Source organism: Oryctolagus cuniculus, chromosome 13 (genome assembly GCF_964237555.1).
Source record: "Oryctolagus cuniculus chromosome 13, mOryCun1.1, whole genome shotgun sequence".
Lineage (NCBI taxonomy): Eukaryota > Metazoa > Chordata > Mammalia > Lagomorpha > Leporidae > Oryctolagus > Oryctolagus cuniculus.
The window spans coordinates 109,094,667-109,113,482 of record NC_091444.1 but is presented as its reverse complement, the minus strand read 5'-3'; the positions used below and the strand labels follow the sequence as shown (position 1 = coordinate 109,113,482).

Sequence of the window (18,816 nt, the reverse complement as noted above, 5' to 3'; positions counted from 1 at the left end):
TGGAGGATGGCCCAGGTCCTTGGGCCCTGCACCCCATGGGAGACCAGGAGAAGCACCTGGCTCCTGCCATTGGATCAGCGCGATGCGCTGGCCGCAGCGTGCCAGCTGTGGTGGCCATTGGAGGGTGAACCAACGGCAAAAAGGAAGACCTTTCTCTCTGTCTCTCTCTCTCTCTCTCACTATCCACTCTGCCTGTAAAAAAAAAAAAAAAAAAAAAAAAAAAAAAAAAAAAAAAAGAAATGCAAGGGTGGTTCAACATTTGGAAATCAATAAAAAAATATAAATTGCACCAACAAAATGTATAGAAACAATATGAACATGTCAATAGATGTGGAATATTTGAAGAAATTTAAGATCCATTCATGTTAAAAACCCTCAACTAATTAGGTTTAGAAGACACATACCTCAAAATTATAAAACCTATATATGACACCAGTAGACAGTATCATACCTTATGGGAAAAGTGAAAAGCATTTCTCCTCAGATCTGGAAGAAGACAAGTATGTCCATACTCACTACTCTTATTCAATATAGTATTGGTGCTTTAGTAAGAACAATTAGGAGAAATAAGGGCATCAGAACTGTAATAACAGGTGTAGCAGCTGCTTGCAATACTGGCATCCCATATGGGTATTAGTTCGTGTCCCAGCTACTCCACTTCTGATCCAGTCTCTGATAATGATCCAAGAAAAGCAGCAGAAGATGAAGCAAACGTCTGGGCCCTGTCACCTACGTCAGCCAAGATGAAGTTCTTGGCTCCTGGTTTTTGTTTGGCCCAGCCCTGGCCACTGTGGCAAGCTGGGAGTCAACCAGTGGATAGAAGATCGATCTCTCTCTCTCTCTCTTCCTCTGTAACGCCATCTTTCAAGTAAGTAAGTAAGTAAATCTTTTAAAAATATTGGAAAGGAAGAATTCAAAATATTCATGTTTGTAGATGACATGACAATGTACATGGATAAACCTGAATACTCTGCCAAAAAGATGTTAGCAATGATAAACCAATTTAGTAAAATCTAGGTTACAAAATCAGCATACAAAAAAATGACATTTTTATATAACCAATAATGATCTCACTGAAAGAGAAATCAAGTCAAATTCCATTCACAATAGCTACAAAGCAATAAAATATTTATGACTAAATTTAATCAAAGAAATGAAAGATCTCTATAGTAGAAATTATGACATTTTTGAAAGAAACCAAGGGTACAATAAATGGAAAGATACTCATTCTCATGATTTGAAGAATTAATATGTTTAAAATGTGTATGTTGCCTAAAGCAATCTATAGATTCAATGCAATCCCTATCAAAATGCCAATGATATTCTTTACAGAATTAGAAAATAACAGTCCTAAACTTTATGTACAATCACAAAAGACCCAGTATGGCCAAAGCAATCTTTGAGCAAAAATTCAAGCTGGAGGCATCCCAGTAACTGATTTCTAAGCATGCTACAACAGTATAATAATGGCATAAAAACATCATGATAGTGGCATCAAAAACAGCACTGAGATCAATGGAACAGAATGGAGAGCCCAGAAATTAGCGCACGTAAATGCAGCTAAGTGATGTTTGATAAAAGTACCAGGGACATAGCTTTAAAGTCCTTAGCATTTAATTTTACACAAATGAGAGGAAAATATTCTGACTATTTGGTGTATCCAGAAGTCTCATCATAGATCTATTTTTCTGTTTAGCATTTCTTTTAAACCCAACATCACCTGAAGACATGTATCTGGTTTCAAGGAGAGAATCTGAAGCTGAGAGCCTCATAGATGAGAGTAAGTAATTATTTCAAAATTATATGTTTTTGAGTAAAGATAGCAGGACTTTGTTCCACAAGTCACGAGAATGTCTACAGCTATTTGTGTTTATTGTGTAATTATTTTCTTTATAGTTCTAATATTTATTGATTTTGGGGGGTGTTCAATAATTACTTAGTTAGACTTAAAAATTTCGGTATTATGAATTTCTGTTTCATCTTATATTGTGTCAAGTTTTGTTTTTGTTATATTTTCACATTATGCTATTAACTTACCTATAAATTTAAAGTTAATTATTTTATGGAGGAATATCTTTCATTTTTTGGGTGTCTTTGCTGATTTCTTTCATTGATGTTTTATAATTTTTACTGTAGAAGTCTTTCACTTTCTGAATGGTATTTCTGTCTTGATCTCTCTATCACCTAGTATATTACTGGTATATAAAAATGCTACCACTTTTGTATGTTGATTTCATAACCTACAAATTCACTGGGTTAGTTTATAAGTTTGGATAGCTTTTCAGTGGAGTGCTCAGGTTTTTCCATGTATGGCATCATGTTGTCTGCAAACATGGGTATTTTGACTTCATCCATTCCAATTTCAATACTCTTTTTCTTCTCCATAATTGCTTTTGCTAATATATCCCGTACTAAATTGAATAAGGTATAGAAGTGATTCTACCATTTTTATAATTTTTACAACTTCATTCTCAACCATGGCATTGTTTGTGTATACAAAGGCTATTGATTATTTTTTTCAACTTTTATTTATTAAATATAAATTTCCAAAGTACAACTTTTGAATTATAGTGGCTCTTCCCCCAATAAATTCCCTCCCGCCCGAAATCATCCCATCTCCCACTCCCTCTCCCATCCCATTCTTCATCAAGATTCATTTTTAATTATCCTTATATACGGAAGATCAACTTAGTGTATACTAAGTAAAGATTTCAACAGACTGCACCCACACAGACACTCAAAGTATACAGTACTGTTGGAGTAGTAGTTTTATTGTTAATTCGCATAATACAACACATTAAGGACAGAGATCCTACATGGGGAGTAAGTGCACAGTGATTCCCATTGTTGATTTAACAATTGACACTCTTATTTATGACGTCAGTAATCACCTAAGGCTCTTGTCATGAGCTGCCAAGGCTACAGAAGTCTCTTGAGTTCACAAACTCTGAATTTATTTAGACAAGGCCATAGTCAAAGTGGAAGTTCTCTCCTCCCTTCAGAGAAAGATACCTCCTTCTTTGATAGCCCATTCTTTCAGCTGGGATCTCACTCACAGAGAGCTTTCATCTAGGTCAATTTTTTGCCAGAGTGTCTTGGCTTTCCAAGCCTGAAATACTCTCATGGGCTTTTTTGCCAGATCCGAATGCCTTAAGAGCTGATTCTGAGGCCAGGGTGCTGTTAAGGACATCTTCCATTCTATGAGTCTGCTGTGTATCCTACCTCTCATGTAGTATCATTCTCTCCTTTTTAATTCTATGAATTATTATTTGCAGACACTGGTCTTATTTATGTAATACCTTTGATACTTAATGCTATCTTTTTGATCACTTATGAACTGAAACTGATCACTTGGACTAGTGAGATGGCATTGGTACATGCCACCTTGATGGGATTGAATTGGAATCCCCTGGCACATTTCTAGCTCTACCATTAGGGGTAAGTCCAATTGAGCATGTGCCAAACTGTACATCTCCTCCCTCTCTTATTCCTACTCTTATATTTAACAGGAATCACTTTTCAGTTAAATTTAAACACCTAAGAATAATTGTAATTATTAATTACAATTAATTAAATAATAATTAATTAAAGAGTTCAACCAATGGTATTACTAGAACAAAAGTACTGAAAGGGATAAAGTATTAAGTTGTTCATCGACAGGACAAGGGCTTATTGTCTATCCTAAGGAGCATTCCATGCACTGATGAAAAGAATGTGTATTCTGCAGCTGTGGGATGAAATGTTCTGTAGATATCAATTAGGTTGATTTGGTCCATAATGTCTATCAGCTCTGTTGTCTCTTTTATAATTTTTTGTTTAGTTGAGCTGTCCATTGATGAAAGTGGGGTGTGTTGAAGTCCCTCATTACTATTACATTGTAATCTATGTCTCCTTTTAGATCCATTAACATTTGTTTTAAATATCCAGGGGCTCTGAGCATATGTGCATATGTATCTACTATAGTTACATCGTCCTGTTGAATTGATCCCATCATTACAGAATGCCCTTCTTTGTCTCTTTCAAAAATGTTTGTCATGAACTCTCTTTTGTCTGATACTAGCATAGCCTATTTTGCTTTTATTTTGCTTTCCATTAGCATGGAATACCCTTTTCCATCCTTTCACTTTCAGTCTTCATGTATCTTTGTTGTGATGGTATGTTTCTTCTAATCAACAAACAGTTGGATCTTGCTTTTTAATCCAGAGTCTTTGTTTTGTTTTGTTTTGTTTTGTTTTGTTTTGATTTCACACCTCAGCATGTTTTTTAAATTTTTTTATTTAGTAAATATAAATTTTCAAAGTACAGTTTATGGATTACAATGGCTTCCCCCCCCCATAATTTCCCTCCCACTCACACCCCTCCTATCTACCGCTCCCTCTCCTACCCCATTCACATCAAGATTCATTTTCAATTATCTTTATATACCGAAGATCAATTCAGTATATATTAAGTAAAGATTTCATCAGTTTGCACCCACACAGAAACACAAAGTGTAACATACTGTTTGAGTACTAGTTATAGCATTACTTCACATTGGACAACACACTAAGGACAGAGATCCTACATGAGGAGTAAGTGCACAGTGACTCCTGTTGTTGACTTAACAATTTGACACTCTTGTTTATGGCGTCAGTAATCTCCCTAGGCTCTAGTCATGAGTTGCCAAGGCTATGGAAGCCTTTTGTGTTCGCCGACTTTGATCTTATTCCGACAGGGTCATAGTCAAAGTGGAGGTTCTCTCCTCCCTTCAGAGAAAGGTACCTCCTTCTTTGGCCCTGTTCTTTCCACTGGGATCTCACTCGCAGAGATCTTCCATTTAGGTCTTCCTTTTTTTTCCCCCAGGGTGTCTTGGCTTTCCAAGCTTGAAATACTCTCATGGGCTTTTCAGCCGGATCCACATGACTTAAGGGCTGATTCTGAGGCCAGAGTGCTGTTTAGGACATCTGCCATTCTATGAGTCTGCTGTGTATCCTGCTTCCCATCTTGGATCATTCTCTCCCTTTATTTATTCTATCAGTTAGTATTAGCAGACACAAATCTTGTTTGTGTGATCCCTTTGACTCTTAGACCTATCAGTGTGATCAATTGTGAACTGAAATTGATTACTTGGACTAGTGAGATGGCTCTGGTACATGCCACCTTGATGGGATTGAATTGGGATCCCCTGGCATGATTCTAACTCCACCATTTGGGGAAAGTCAGCTTGAGCATGTCCCAAATTGTACATCTCCTCCCTCTCTTATTCCTACTCTTATATTTAACAGGGATCATTTTTCAGTTAAAATTTAAACACCTAAGAATAATTGTGTGAATCTTTGGTCTTTTAATTGGAGAATTTAGGCCATTTACATTATTAATATTTTATTTATTTGAAAGACAGAGTTACAGAGAGAGGTAGAGACAGAGAGAGAGGTCTTCCAGCCGCTGATTCTCCTCCCTGATGGCCACAACGGCCAGAGCTGTGCCAATCCGAAGCCAGGAGCTTCTTCCAGGTCTCCCACTTGGGTGCAGGGGCCCAAGGACTTGAGCCATCTTCTACTATTTTCCCAGGCCATAACAGAAAGCTGGATTGGAAGAGGAGCAGCTGGAACTAGAACTGGTGCCCATATGAGATGCCGGCACTTTAGGCCAGGGTGTTAACTCACTGCGCCACAGCACCGGCTCCTAGGCCATTTACATTTAAGATTATTATTAATAAGTAATTATTTGGTCCTGCCACTTTTCCATAAGTACTCCTATTATTTGTTTTAGCTTTTCCTTGTAGTTTTACTAGATTTTCTGCCTTCACATTCTTTCATGATGCTGACAGTGTTTCTGTTTATAGCACATCCTTAAGAATCATTGATAAGGCTGGATGAGTGGTGACAGATTCTTTCAATTTATGTTTTTTATGGAAGGTCTTTATTTCACCTTCATTTATAAATGAAAGCTTCACTGTGTACAGTATTCTGGGTTGAATTTTTTTTCTTTTAGGACTTGGGCTGTAGCTCTCCATTCTCTCCTGACCTATATGAGAATTCAACTGTCAAACTATTAGAGATCCTCTGAATATAATCTGGCATTTGTCTCATCTACATTTTAGGATTTTTTCTGTACATTTTAGCTTTTGAAAGACTACAGTGTGTTGTGGTAAAGATCTTTTCTAATCATGTCTATAGGAGTTCTGTGTGCTTCCTATATTTGGATGTCCTTTCTCAAATTAGGGAAGTTTTCTCCTGTTATTTCACTGAATAAGTTTTCTAATCCATTCTGTTCCTAATTCATTTCCAATCCATTCCATACCTTCAGGAACTCATAAGACATGCATGTTTGTTTGCTTGATAGTATCCCATAAATCTTGAAAACTAGTTTGTTTTTCTAATTTTTTCTTTGATTTTTGAAAGTTTGAAATATTTCCAAAGGTTTGTCTTCTAGCTTGGATATTCTTTCTTCTGTCTTACTAAGTCTGTTATTAAGGCTTTCCACTGTATTTTTATTTGACATATTGAATCCTTCATTTCCACTGTTACAATTGCTTTCTCTTCAGTATCTCTAGCTCTCATCAGAATTTCTCATCTAAGTCATGTATGAATTTCTTTAACTCATTTATTTGCTTTTCTGTGGTATTTGAGTAATCTTGTGATCATTCTTTTGAATTCCTTTTCAAGTGTTTCATCAATCTCGTCAACTTCACATTCTGTACATGAAATGTTGTTGTGTGCCTTCTTACTGATGTTTTCTTCCTGACTTCTCAAACTGAACACAACCTTGCAATTTCCAGGCCAGTGATTTGTGAGTAGCAGTAGTGTTCAGAGCATTAGGAGCCAGTGTAGCATTAGAGTCCCCATTCTCTAGTTTGCTTTGCTGCTCTGGTAAGGTGTGCTATAGATAGCAGAGTTCCTTTTACCCTGGCTCTAGAATGAGGACAGGGAGCAGAACCACTAGGTGAACATAAATGCAGAGGCAGAAAAGAGATTTTTACATTTGAGACACTGAGATTTTACTGTTGTTTACGCCTACAGCATACTATAGCCTTTCCTAACTGGTAACATTAATAGATATACATTACTTACATTACTAATCCATATTTTTGTTCTGTCTTTTAGTGTTTGCACATAGGATATTAGTATTGTAAATTGAAATAAAAAAATTCGTCTCTCAGTAGTTTGAATAACAGAAACTCTGCAACATTTTATGATTTTATTGAAATTGTCATTAAAACTCTTTGACCTAACAACATTTTAGAGGTAGATTTTTTAAAGGTTTATTTATTTATTTGAGAGGTAGAGTTACAGATAAAGAGAAGAAGAGACAAAGAGAATGGTCTTCCATCCACTGGTTCACTCGCCAAATGGCCCATAGCTGAACGTATCTGAAGACAAGAGCCAGGAGCTTCTTCCAGGTCTCCCACCTAGGAGCAGGGGCCAAAACCCTTAGACCATCTTCCACGGCTTTCCCAGGCACATTAGCAGGAAGCTGGATCAGAAGTGGAGTAACCGGCACTCAAACCAGCACCCATATGGGATGCTGGCACCACAGGCAGAGGCTTAGTCTATAACACCACAGTACCAGACCCCAGTAGTAGATTTTTATTTGTTCCTCTGTATATATTAATCTATTCTACTTTTCTGTGTCTTAGTGAGTTGATTTTGGTAATTTATAATTTGTTAGCCCATTATCAAATTAATCTAAATTTTAGTAATTTAAGGAACAAAGATATATAAGATATCATCTAATAATTTATATCTTTTTTTTGTATTTTTTACTCATTATAAAAAGTTCAGTCTCTGGAACTGAACTGTCAGATGATCCCAAACTCAACCAATTACTAATCAAATAGCTGTTTAGATTAACAATCTCAGTATTCTCATGTGTAGATGAGAGAATAATATTATATACTTCAAAAGATTAGTTTGACAATTAAGGGAGACAGGACAACTTGACATTGTATTCCAAAATGGTACTAGACAGACAATTTTACAAATTCCTAATGAAATGAAATACAATCCCCCCCTTTTTTTTTGCTTAAAAATCATTCAGATTCTGAAAACTATTGGAAGTAACTGCCAGAGTTGATCTTGTCCAAATCAGGAAGCAGTTTTATAGTCATCCCAGAAGCCCCTCTGCTCTACCCTGGTTGTAGCCCTGCCTTACTCCAAAGTCATCCCAAAGTTCTTCACCTATTCCTAGTCAGAGCCCTGCCTTCCCCAAGTCATCCCAGAAGTCATCCTGCCCTATGTTAGTCATAGCCCTTTACCTTCTACAAAAGTCACCACTCTTAAATTTGTTTATGCTATTATTCTAGGTATATCACACAAATGTGCTTTTTTTAAAAGATTTATTTTATTTACTTGAAATATAGTTACAGAGAGAGGTAGAGACAGAGAGAGAGAGAGGTCTTCCATCCGCTGGTTCACTCTCCAGATGGCTGCATTGGCTGGAGCTGTGCTGATCCGAAGCCAGGAGCTTCTTCTGGGTCTCCCACATGGGTGCAGGGGCCCAAGGACTTGGGCCATCTTCTGCTATTCCAGGCCATAGCAGAGAGCTGGATCAGAAGAGGATCAGCTGGGACTAGAAGCAGTGCCCATATGGGATGCCAATGCTTTAGGTCAGGGCTTCAATTTCTGCGCCACAGCGCCAGCCCCTCAAATGTGCTTTTATAGTCGGCATAGTTTACATTTTTTAAATTAATTTTTTTAAAATTCTGTATCTCTTAAGTCTCTTCTCTTTTTTCCCTTTCTAACCTTCAGAACTCAAGTAAGTTGCCAAATAGAATTTCTAACAGTCACGATTTTCCTGAGTGCCTGATTTTGGTGCTGTTTTCTGGTGTCACTCTGTTTTCTGCAGCTGGATCCAGAGGCTTGCTCAGACTCGAGGTGGACCATTTGTCAGGATTACTGTAGATGGAGGGCCTTTCAGGGAAAAATGTAGAAATTTTTTTTTCTTTTTTTAATATTGGCAGACATTGAAGCTTAAGGCCTATATATCTGTTACTTTAATGAAGGATGAAAATGTGATTTTTCTAGTTTTTATTAACTAGAACACCTTATGTCATGATTTTATAAGATTTATTTATTTTGAAAATCAGTTATGGAAAGATAGACACACACACAGAAGGAAAGAGGAAGGCAGGGGAGGGAGGGAGAGAGACAAGGAGGGAGGGTATCTTCCATCTGTTAGCTCACCCCCAGATGGCCTGAAAGGCCAAGGCTGGGCCAGGCCTAAACTTCAAGCCAGGAGCTTGATCTGGGTCTCCCACCTGACTGCAGGGGTCCAAACATTTGGGCCATGTTCTACTGATTTCCCGGGCTACTAGCAGGGAGCTGGTTGGGAAGTGTGTCAACCAGGACACAAACTGGTGCCCATATGGGATGCCAGCATCGCAGGTTGTGGCTTTACCTGCACCACCACATAATAATGACTCCTTATCAGTTTTTTTCATGTAGCAAGATAAGTTGATAGAAAAGACTTTGCCCTTTTATGAACCCAAGCACCTTGTAGTTATTGATGTGAGATTGCTAGGAACGTGGAAGTCTTAAATACCTAGATGGAACTGAGCAAAGCATATTCAAGCTCCCCCCGTGAAGTGTCTAGGCTGAGGCATTGAGAAGCACAGTGTATCAGTTGAGAGCCCCCGCCCCTTTTCATGAGGAGGCCTTTTGTGGAGGTACACAGGCAGGCATCAAAAGGTATGGGAGCACATTATGGAGGGGCCGCAGCCCTCAGGTGCAGCTATGCCAGTATGTGCAGTTTTCCAGGGAGGCATCAAGTTTGTGTGAGGTAGGGATTCCCCCTCATTAGAACCTCTAGGTAGATGATGTATAACTGTCTATCATTCGGCCTGAAAGATGAAACAAAGTTATTAATTTGGAGTTGGGCTCCTATGCATGCACATACACATTCGTAAACATGCACCCACGCATGCATGTGCATTACGCATTTAGAAATCCTGAGTTCCCACAGACACCGTCACTTCTAGTCTACCCCTAGCCTCCTTAGTTTCCTCCATTCCTTGTGTGTGCAAGGAAGTAATTTTATCAAGGGTGGACCTCTGAATCACATCTACCCATGTATTCATTTGCTTGGCCCCATAACATTTCCCAAGTCACATCAGAATTGCTTAGTATGGATCATTTTTCTGTGATTTATTTACCGTCTGCCCTGTGCTCCCATTGGATTGAGAGCTCATGTCAGATGCTGCACTGATGAGTGACCTGGATTAATACTTTTCAGTTTTCCCTCCGTGGATCCAATTCCTTAAGGTTCTTTTCCACTTCAATTTTTTGTTTCATTCTTCTAACATTCTAATATGTGGAACATTAACCTACTTCTAATAGTAAAATGTTTTAAAGACTTACCTAGTTAGACCTCTACATGTTCCTCCCCCAGTATTTCCTCCTCATCTTGTAGCTAACCTTCTATATATTTTTCAACTTAATATTTATTATTTTTGAGATAAAATATTCTTAATTTATACTATAGTCAAAGGCTTACTTCTCTACTAAATAAAGAAACAACAAATAAAAAGTAAAAAGGCCATAGTACAGCAGGAATATAGGCAAGGTCTATAAATAATAATCCAATGAAAAGATGTTCAACTTCACTCATATACAGTAAATTTTATAATACCACAGAACATTAAAACTATAGTATATTATTCTTAACAATTTGTTTGACAACATTTCAAGCAAAGTTTGTCAAAACACTGTATTTGCAGCAAAACTGATACATGCAGGTGATTCTTTATTTTTAAAATTTTTAGTTTCCACATATAAAAGACAACATACAATATTTGTCTTTCTGTGTCCAGCTTATTTCAAGCAACATGATGCCCTACAGTTATAATCATTTTTATGCATATGATAGAATTTCAGTCTTTTTATGTCTGAATAAAATTCAATTGTATGTATTTACATTATTTATATACAGTTATATGTAATTTTCTCTATCCATTCATCTGATGATGAATACCTTGGTTGATTCTATATTTGATATCTTTAGTGGGTTTTCTTTTATAAAGGCATGGCTGTCTGTTTATCTTGTTCTTATTTTCCCTTTTTTCTTAATCAGAAAGTTGCATACAATTTATTTAGATATTTTTCAGATTTCACACTATATACTAGTAATTTCCTTAAATCCTCTTAGCTAAATCTTTATCACATTGTTTACCAGATTATAAATTATAGCATCGTTTAGAGTGTATATCTTATTTAACCAGTTCTCCATGCTTGATGGTATATATGGTTTTGAATATTTTGCAATTACAAATAAAGCTGTAATAATAACCTTGTATGTATAAATTTTTATCATTTGTTCCATTAATATATATAAACTTAATATAAAGTAACACACGATTAGAAAGCAATTAATTAGATAATTATTAATTATTTAATTAGATAATATATTAGTAGCAGCAAGATAATTAGAAGAAAATTAAGGCAATGAATTAGGGAGATAACTTCACTACTTACCAATTACAATTCTTATTACTGTTTTTTGTGTCAGATATCAAGTTATAGTAATTTATATATAACTTTTGAGAGAAAATGCTGCCCATCAACTTGTAAATTTGGAACTTAGGGATTTCACAGCAGATTTGCTTTTCTGTTTACTGCTCTAAATACATTTCTTTACATAGTTTATGAGGAACAGGATGAAAATACTGTACCTGAGCAGCCTGAACATCAAGATGCACAAACAGAAATGAGAGTGAAAAAGAAAAGCATTTCTAAGGGGGAGAGACGGTCCAGTAAGTACAATATTTCTACATATGGTTACTTAAACTCATCAGAAGGTCATTATCATTGTCTGTGGTTCATGGACATTTATTTGAGCATGTATGTTCTAGAAAATTAGCATTTTGAACTTAGGATGAGTAGTCTAAGACAACCAGACAACAAAAGCAAAGATATTTATTCCCTTTGGTTGATATTTCTGGTCTGGTCCTCTCGTTATTTCACAGCCATGGGATAGGCACTTAATACACTAGCAGGCCCTATAACAGGCCAGTACTTGATGCATAGAGGGTGTCTACCTTTCAGTTGACTCCTATAGATTCAAAAACCCAATGGACACCTCTGTCCTGTTGTAGTGACCTTCTGCTCTAACCTCCAATCAGTAAACAAAAATGTTGCTGAGATCCGTAACTTGGTGGTGTGGCAGTTGGTGCCTAGCATCCAAAGCACCTTCTTGGTCTCGACACCCTTGAATAGAAATTACCTTTCTGGTAGGTAGTTCCATAGAGTGCTGCCAGCCAGGTTCCCAGGTAAGAAGTTTGGGAATGAAAGGTTTTGCATTGTCCCAGCAACTGCTGGGTCTCCTTTTTGATTGTTGGAGCAGAAAGCTAATACTTGGCCATCTTCTCTGTAGTGAAACATTATGCCTCTTAAGATTATGACCAAGATTTTATGAGGACACTACATCGCTTTGCCTTGTGTGTAATAAGGGCTCAGCTGAGATGCCATACATCAGTCAGTGGGGCATCTGGTCTTTGTTTACCGAGACCATGTCATTGATGGAGTGGAAATCTAGGGCACCCTTCAAGAGTGTGACTTCTTCCTATCGTATTCCTTCCTTCATATTGACAACCGAGATTTAGGAACTTTGGTGTGCTTGTAGAAGTGTGTTAGTGATGTGTGACACACCATTCCAAAGAAAGATATTCCGATGATGACTATCTTCTACAAAAGGGTGCTGAAAGGGGTGCTGTGATTCCAGTTGCTGCACTTCATGCTCTCTCAGTTTGAGAACACCCTGCAAGAAAGTCACACTGTTAGGTACCATGGTTGTGGGCACTAGGCTACCACAGTGAGCTGGACATATCAATAGTCTGTGCATATGAGGCTGTCAGCAGAGGTTTATTGAGCTATTGGACAGTTAAACCATCTCATGGAAAGCTTTGACCTAGTGCCTAGTTGAGTAACTTCTTTTTTCTTCTTTGAGGAGGTGTTAAGGGTGACAGATACACTTGGATATGTTCCGTCTTCCTCACAACTAACCAAGTAGCCCTACCTGCAGCAGATCTATCAAGCCAAAGGAGATAACATGAATCAAAGTTTACATAAGCAGCTCATCTACACTATTAACCCTACAACATGGCAAGTTTCTGGTGTCCAGAGGGACACATCTATAGTTGGATCTGGCTAAGCATCCCAGGTGATGACCCCAGAGCCACAAGCAGTGAACATTGTGTATTTCCCTGTCATCCTGGTGTCAGGGGCTGTGGAGATCATGATCACATAGTACCAGCAACAGAAAGGCCCAAGAAATGTGAACCCGTCCCATCTCTTCATTAAACTCTGAGTTTAGCACAGGTCTTCATATATTCTATGGGGATGTAAGGACATGACCAAATGTGCAGTCTGTTACTTTATGAAATTAGACAATTCTGGATATCAGATTCATGCCCAGATTCAATGCCAAGAGCTGAGAAGGAAAACCTGTGTGAAACCTAGGAACTGTCACCATGTGGACCTAGTTCAGCAGTCTTGGGGCATCCTCTGGCCCACCCTTAGCCTGTGACCCCTTGGTAGAGAGCCCGTTAATCTACACCCTTCAGACCTACTTCTGGGAACCCATGCATGGTCTCATTGCCAATGCCTTTTATCAGGAGTAAGGACTTGGCTTCCGCTTTTCCATTGTTTTCATTGCTAGTCAGTAATTATTGCTTGGTAGTGTTTGCTGTTCCATGTTAGAGAATTTTGCAGTTTCTATCTGTTGAGCTTCATTGACCTTGCTTGCTGTGCTAATTTCTAGGAGAGAGATGGCAATTTTTGAATTGATCAATTAAGCAAAACAGAGTGTAACAATGGATCATATATTCAATCTTTTTATAAAGCCAAAACAGGATTCCACATGAGACATTGTTCATTTCCAGCCATGGCACACAAAAGTATACCTGAGATTTTGCTCAATTCCTGCTACAGCACACAAGCAGATGTCTACTAGAGCCCATGTTCACTTCCTGCTGTACTGTACCAGCGCAAGTCTATGTGAGCCTCTGGTCACTTCCTCCTTAGTGTACCAGCCCAAGTCTGCATGAACCTCTGTTCACTTCCTGCCACAGTGCACAAGCAAGAGTTTAACTAGCAAAGACCCTTGCCTCTCCAGTGTTTCTCTTTGAACGATAGCTCTTATGTCTCAGCTGCATTAGTTCGAAATATTCAGGGTTGTCAATGTGGCGAAGGGTTGCAGCACAGTTGAAGTAGGCTTTAAGGAAATATTTTTCTGTTATACAGATCCTGCTTCTATGGGAGACTGAAGTAAGACTGGAAAATTCCTGGATATGTAGTCAAAGTTGGGGAAAGTGTTTTGAAAGCTCTTCCAGTCATTGGGTGGTCTAAGCATTAGCAGTGCTTCAACAGCACAGAGTGTCTGTGAATCCCATCCTCTCCTCTCAAGAAGCCCCTACTTGAAGGAGAGTGACTAAGAGTGCCCATGAGCATGGTTGGCCTGGTGGTTGGGAGGAGGCTGGGCTGAATCCAAGACCACAGCATCTCCAGTGCCTGGATTGTACTTATTATGTGACAGGTCTCTCATGGGTTGGGAATCACTTCTCTGTGAAAACTGCCTGCCCATGCCCTTGAAATTGTTTGTGTTGGGACCTGGAAAATCACGTAAGAATTCTGACCTGGAGTTGAACTCAGCAGTGTATTTACATCCACATAAACATTCACATATTCCAACAAGCTCGTATGTTCAGAGGCACATTCAGGTACGTACACCTATATGCCTTTGCATTCACAAAGCCATATAAATTCACAGACATACACATACCTACATGCCTGTAGGTTGACATATACAAATACCTTCACACAAATATGCCTAAATACCTATAAATATGCAAACACATGTTATACATTGGGAGGCCTATTCAGAATTCATGATGAGTACTGGCTACCTTTGATTCCAGTCCATTCACTCTGGGCTGTCTTGCCTTCCTTCATCTTCACAGGTATATAACTCCAATTAATTCAGAGCTCACTTATTTGCTCATCTAATTATACTTCTGTAACTGTTTTAGGGTTGCTTAGCAATACTTCTACTGAAAATAATGTGTCATTCATTTAGTCTCTCTTCCACACACTGAATGAAGGTACTCAGTATGTCAGATATTCTATTTTGGTGAGTTACTTGCATTAGTTCTTTATTTCCTTCAGTAGCTTCATTTATTTAACTTTGCTTTTAGTGTTAGCCTCCCCTTCTTATCTTTTGTGATTCAATTTTATTTTATCACGTAGAACATGAACCCAATTCCAAAAGTGAAAAATAGATATGTAGGTGTCCCTAGTGGAGGATCATTACTTCCTCATTTCACTCCTTTCATCTTGTAGGTAACCCAATACATTGTTTTCTGATACTGCATCCATTTTTCTTTTTGTAAAGATAAATATCCATCTCATTTTATCTCTTTTTCCTTATTTTCCCTTCATACTTATCTAAGAGGCAGTGCACAACTTTCTGCCTTCTGGATTTTTTCCCCATTTAATGTTGTCTTATTGAAATTCCTTAAAGTAAGTTTAGAGCAACCATTTTAATTCCTTTCACAACTCTAAGTACAGATGCTTATTCCACCTTGTTTACCACAGAATATATCATAGCATAATTTGCAATACATGCATTCCCTTATGCAACCAGTTTCCCATGTTTGAACATTCATGTCTTCAATATTTTGTAATTACAAATAATGTTGTGAGTAAACTTATAAATATGCATTATCATGTGATCTTTGAAATCTAATCTAGCCGGCACCTTGGCTCAATAGGCTAATCTTCCACCTGCGGCACCGGCACCCTGGGTTCTAGTCCCGGTTGGGGCACCAGATTCTGTCCCGGTTGTTCCTCTTCCAGGCCAGCTCTCTGCTGTGGCCCAGGAAGGCAGTGGAGGATGGCCCAGGTCCTTGGGCCCTGCACCCACATGGGAGACCAGGAGAAGCACCTGGCTCCTGGCTTCAGATCAGTGCGGTGCACCAGCCGCAGTGCGCCGGCTGTGGCAGCCATTGGAAGGTGAACCAATGGCAAAGGAAGACCTTTCTCTCTGTCTGTTTCTCTCTCTCACTGTCCACTCTGCCTGTCAAAAAAAAAACTAATCTAAATGATCCTTTAAGTATAAATTAAGAAAAATAGATACTAATTCTAACTAGGAATGATGCCTAGAAATATTTTTGAAGTGAAAATTGTCAATATATATCCATGAAAATTCTTTTTACATTTTCTATCAGATCTAGCGTTACAGAAATTTACTTACAACTTTATAAAAATGACAGAGAATGCCATTATACACTTGAAATACAGAGATTTTACAATAGATCTACCTTTCTATTTAATGGACTAAATGTATTTCTCTATATAGTTCATAATGAAGAAGGAAATGAAAATGTCATACTTGAACATCAAGAATCAACGTCAGAAATCAAACCACAACTAGAAATGCGTGACACTTCTAGAGGGGGAAGTCTCACCAGTAAGTATGAAAGTCATAGGTAACTTTATTTTAAATTAAACACATCTTAAGACCTCTTTCTAAAGTCCAGGAATCTTTATTTCACTAAATATTTATAGAAATTTCATCTTTGATATAATGAGTGAATACCATAGGTAACTAGAGAATAAAAGCCTGAGTATTCACAAATTTCAATTATTGTTTTTTGTTTCATGACCATGATCATGCTCAGTAGCCAGAAAGTGTGTTTACCTTTCCACCAACCCCATGAAGTTGCAAATTTAAAGGCCCAACAGTCCAATGACCTGTGCTGTATACTTCTTCCATAGAATTCACCTGGTGAACAGAGACTTTGCTAAGACTTGTACTTCAAATGTAGATTAAGGGGCAAAGAAGAAGAGTAGCTTTGGAGGAATAGTGGGTGGTATCATGTTATTTGAGACCCATTTAAATAGGCTTTGGGGAAACTTGATAGATGGTTGCATCCAGGAATATGTGAGAGGGCCAGTAGCAGAAGAATCCCACAAATCACTCAGCTTTTATGCATTTCTTTGGACCAAGAAGATCCAATACTGAGCAGCTGTTTTCTCTGGAGTACAATGTGTTGACCCCTCCTAGTTCGTCCACAGGAATTTCACCTTGGTACAGGATTCCTGTGCCTCGTACTAATGTCCAGTTACCTTTCTGCATGTGTGTCAACACAGCTGTTAGTCCAGATGAGGGCTATTACGGCCCACTCCAGGTGAGGCAAACTGATCCTACCCATGTGTGTAGACAGGAATGCTGAATAGGGCAGTTTCAGAGTCAGTTGTTTTCTATCTACTTCCCTCAGCAGAGGTACTAACCTCCAAGGGGGCTGCAATGTCCTGACCATACCATAGCACTAACCTGCCTGTGAGAGTCTTGAGTCCATAGTCAAGCAAGTCCCCATCACATGCCAAGGTATTGAGTGGAAACCTAATCTCATGATGATGAGGGCAGTGGTTTCTTTTCCTCTCACTGGTAGATTTATTTTTTCTTGTGACAGATCAGTAGGGTCTTCCACGTGACCCAAAGAATGATCTTAACTTGGGCAGTTCCCACCACGGCTCACATAGGAGACACATCTCTACCTATAATCAGTAGTTGGAGGCATAGAATTAGAGGATTACAGGGCCCAAAGGACACCAACAGTTGGGTCTGGGTAAAATCTTGGTTTTGGTGGATTTTAGGCCTAAAACCACAAATTATAATCTGTTTCTCCTCATCCTGATGCAGAGATTACAGAGCTTAGTCCTTGGTAAACTGGGACCCAAATAGCCCAAATTACATAATTTTCTACCACTGCCTCTAGAACTCTGACCTAGAAGACAGCCTCATAGGCCCTGGGGGACTTAGGAACCTTAACCTAACCCCTAAACTGAATTGAAAGGTGAGATGTCTTGCCAATAGCACACAGTTCTCCAGTTAATCTTAAGATCACTGGGAGAAGAAAAAATTAAGAGCAATTATATTATTCATCACTATTGTGACTCTTGTTGGGGCTGTGTGTTGGCCTCTATACTTTATTGCCTGGTCAGAAAATTCTTGTGAATCCATCAAGTCTTTCCTTGAGATTCTGTTTTTCTAGTAAATGGATGATTTATGCAGATACATGAGTCAACACTATTGAAAAAACAAATGGTAACCAATATCAAGAATTTCCTATGCTCCTGCTATTGTTAGCCAGGCCGCTCCCATATACATTGGAGAATCTCAGGTCATTGGGAATAAGTGCCACCATCACACAGGAAGTTAACAAGACTGCCCACCTGGCAGTAGACACACCATACAAGGTACAACAGTCACACAGAAAACAGTTAATGGACTGCCTCCCTGATGTCAGACACATCACACAAGGTACCACTGTCACAAAGTCAATGATGCTATGTCCTTGAACAACAACAAACTATTCAAGTTTTTAAATCTCCCCATGTGCTGGTGAAATGAGCCTGAGAGATTTACATTCTTTTTTTTTTAAGATTTATTAGTTATTTGAAAGTCAGAGTTACACAGAGAGAATGAGAGGCAGATAGAAGGAGAGGCAGAGGGAGAGGGAGAGGGAGAAGGGGAGGGGGAGGGAGAGGTCTTCCATCCACTTGTTCACTCACCAGATGGCCGCAATGGCCGGGGCTGTGCCAATCTGAAGCCAGGAGCCAGGAGCTTCTTCCAGGTCTCCCATGTGGCTGCAGGAGCCCAAGGACTTGGGCCATCTTCTACTGCTTTCCCAGGCCACAGCAGAGAGCTGGATCAGAAGTGGAGCAGCTGGGTGTTGAACCGGTGCCCATATGGGATGCCAGCATTGCAGGTGGCAGCTTTACCTGCTGTGCCACAGCACCGGCCCCTGAGATTTACATTCTTTAGGAAACTTTTCAAAGG

At 38.7% G+C, this 18,816-nt stretch overlaps 1 protein-coding gene across 11 annotated transcripts in view; it reads left to right on the top strand.

Annotated features, from left to right (window-relative positions):
* Positions 1 to 18,816, top strand: part of LOC103352374 (coiled-coil domain-containing protein 7) — a 258,082-nt gene that overhangs the window by 109,307 nt on the left and 129,959 nt on the right. For all 11 annotated transcript variants that reach the window (XM_051833415.2, XM_051833414.2, XM_051833410.2 and 8 more), the window contains 3 exons: positions 1,697 to 1,780; positions 11,618 to 11,728; positions 16,330 to 16,440. In XM_051833415.2, coding sequence (XP_051689375.2) covers positions 1,697 to 1,780; positions 11,618 to 11,728; positions 16,330 to 16,440 — 306 coding nt within the window. The remainder of the gene's footprint in view (positions 1 to 1,696; positions 1,781 to 11,617; positions 11,729 to 16,329; positions 16,441 to 18,816) is intronic.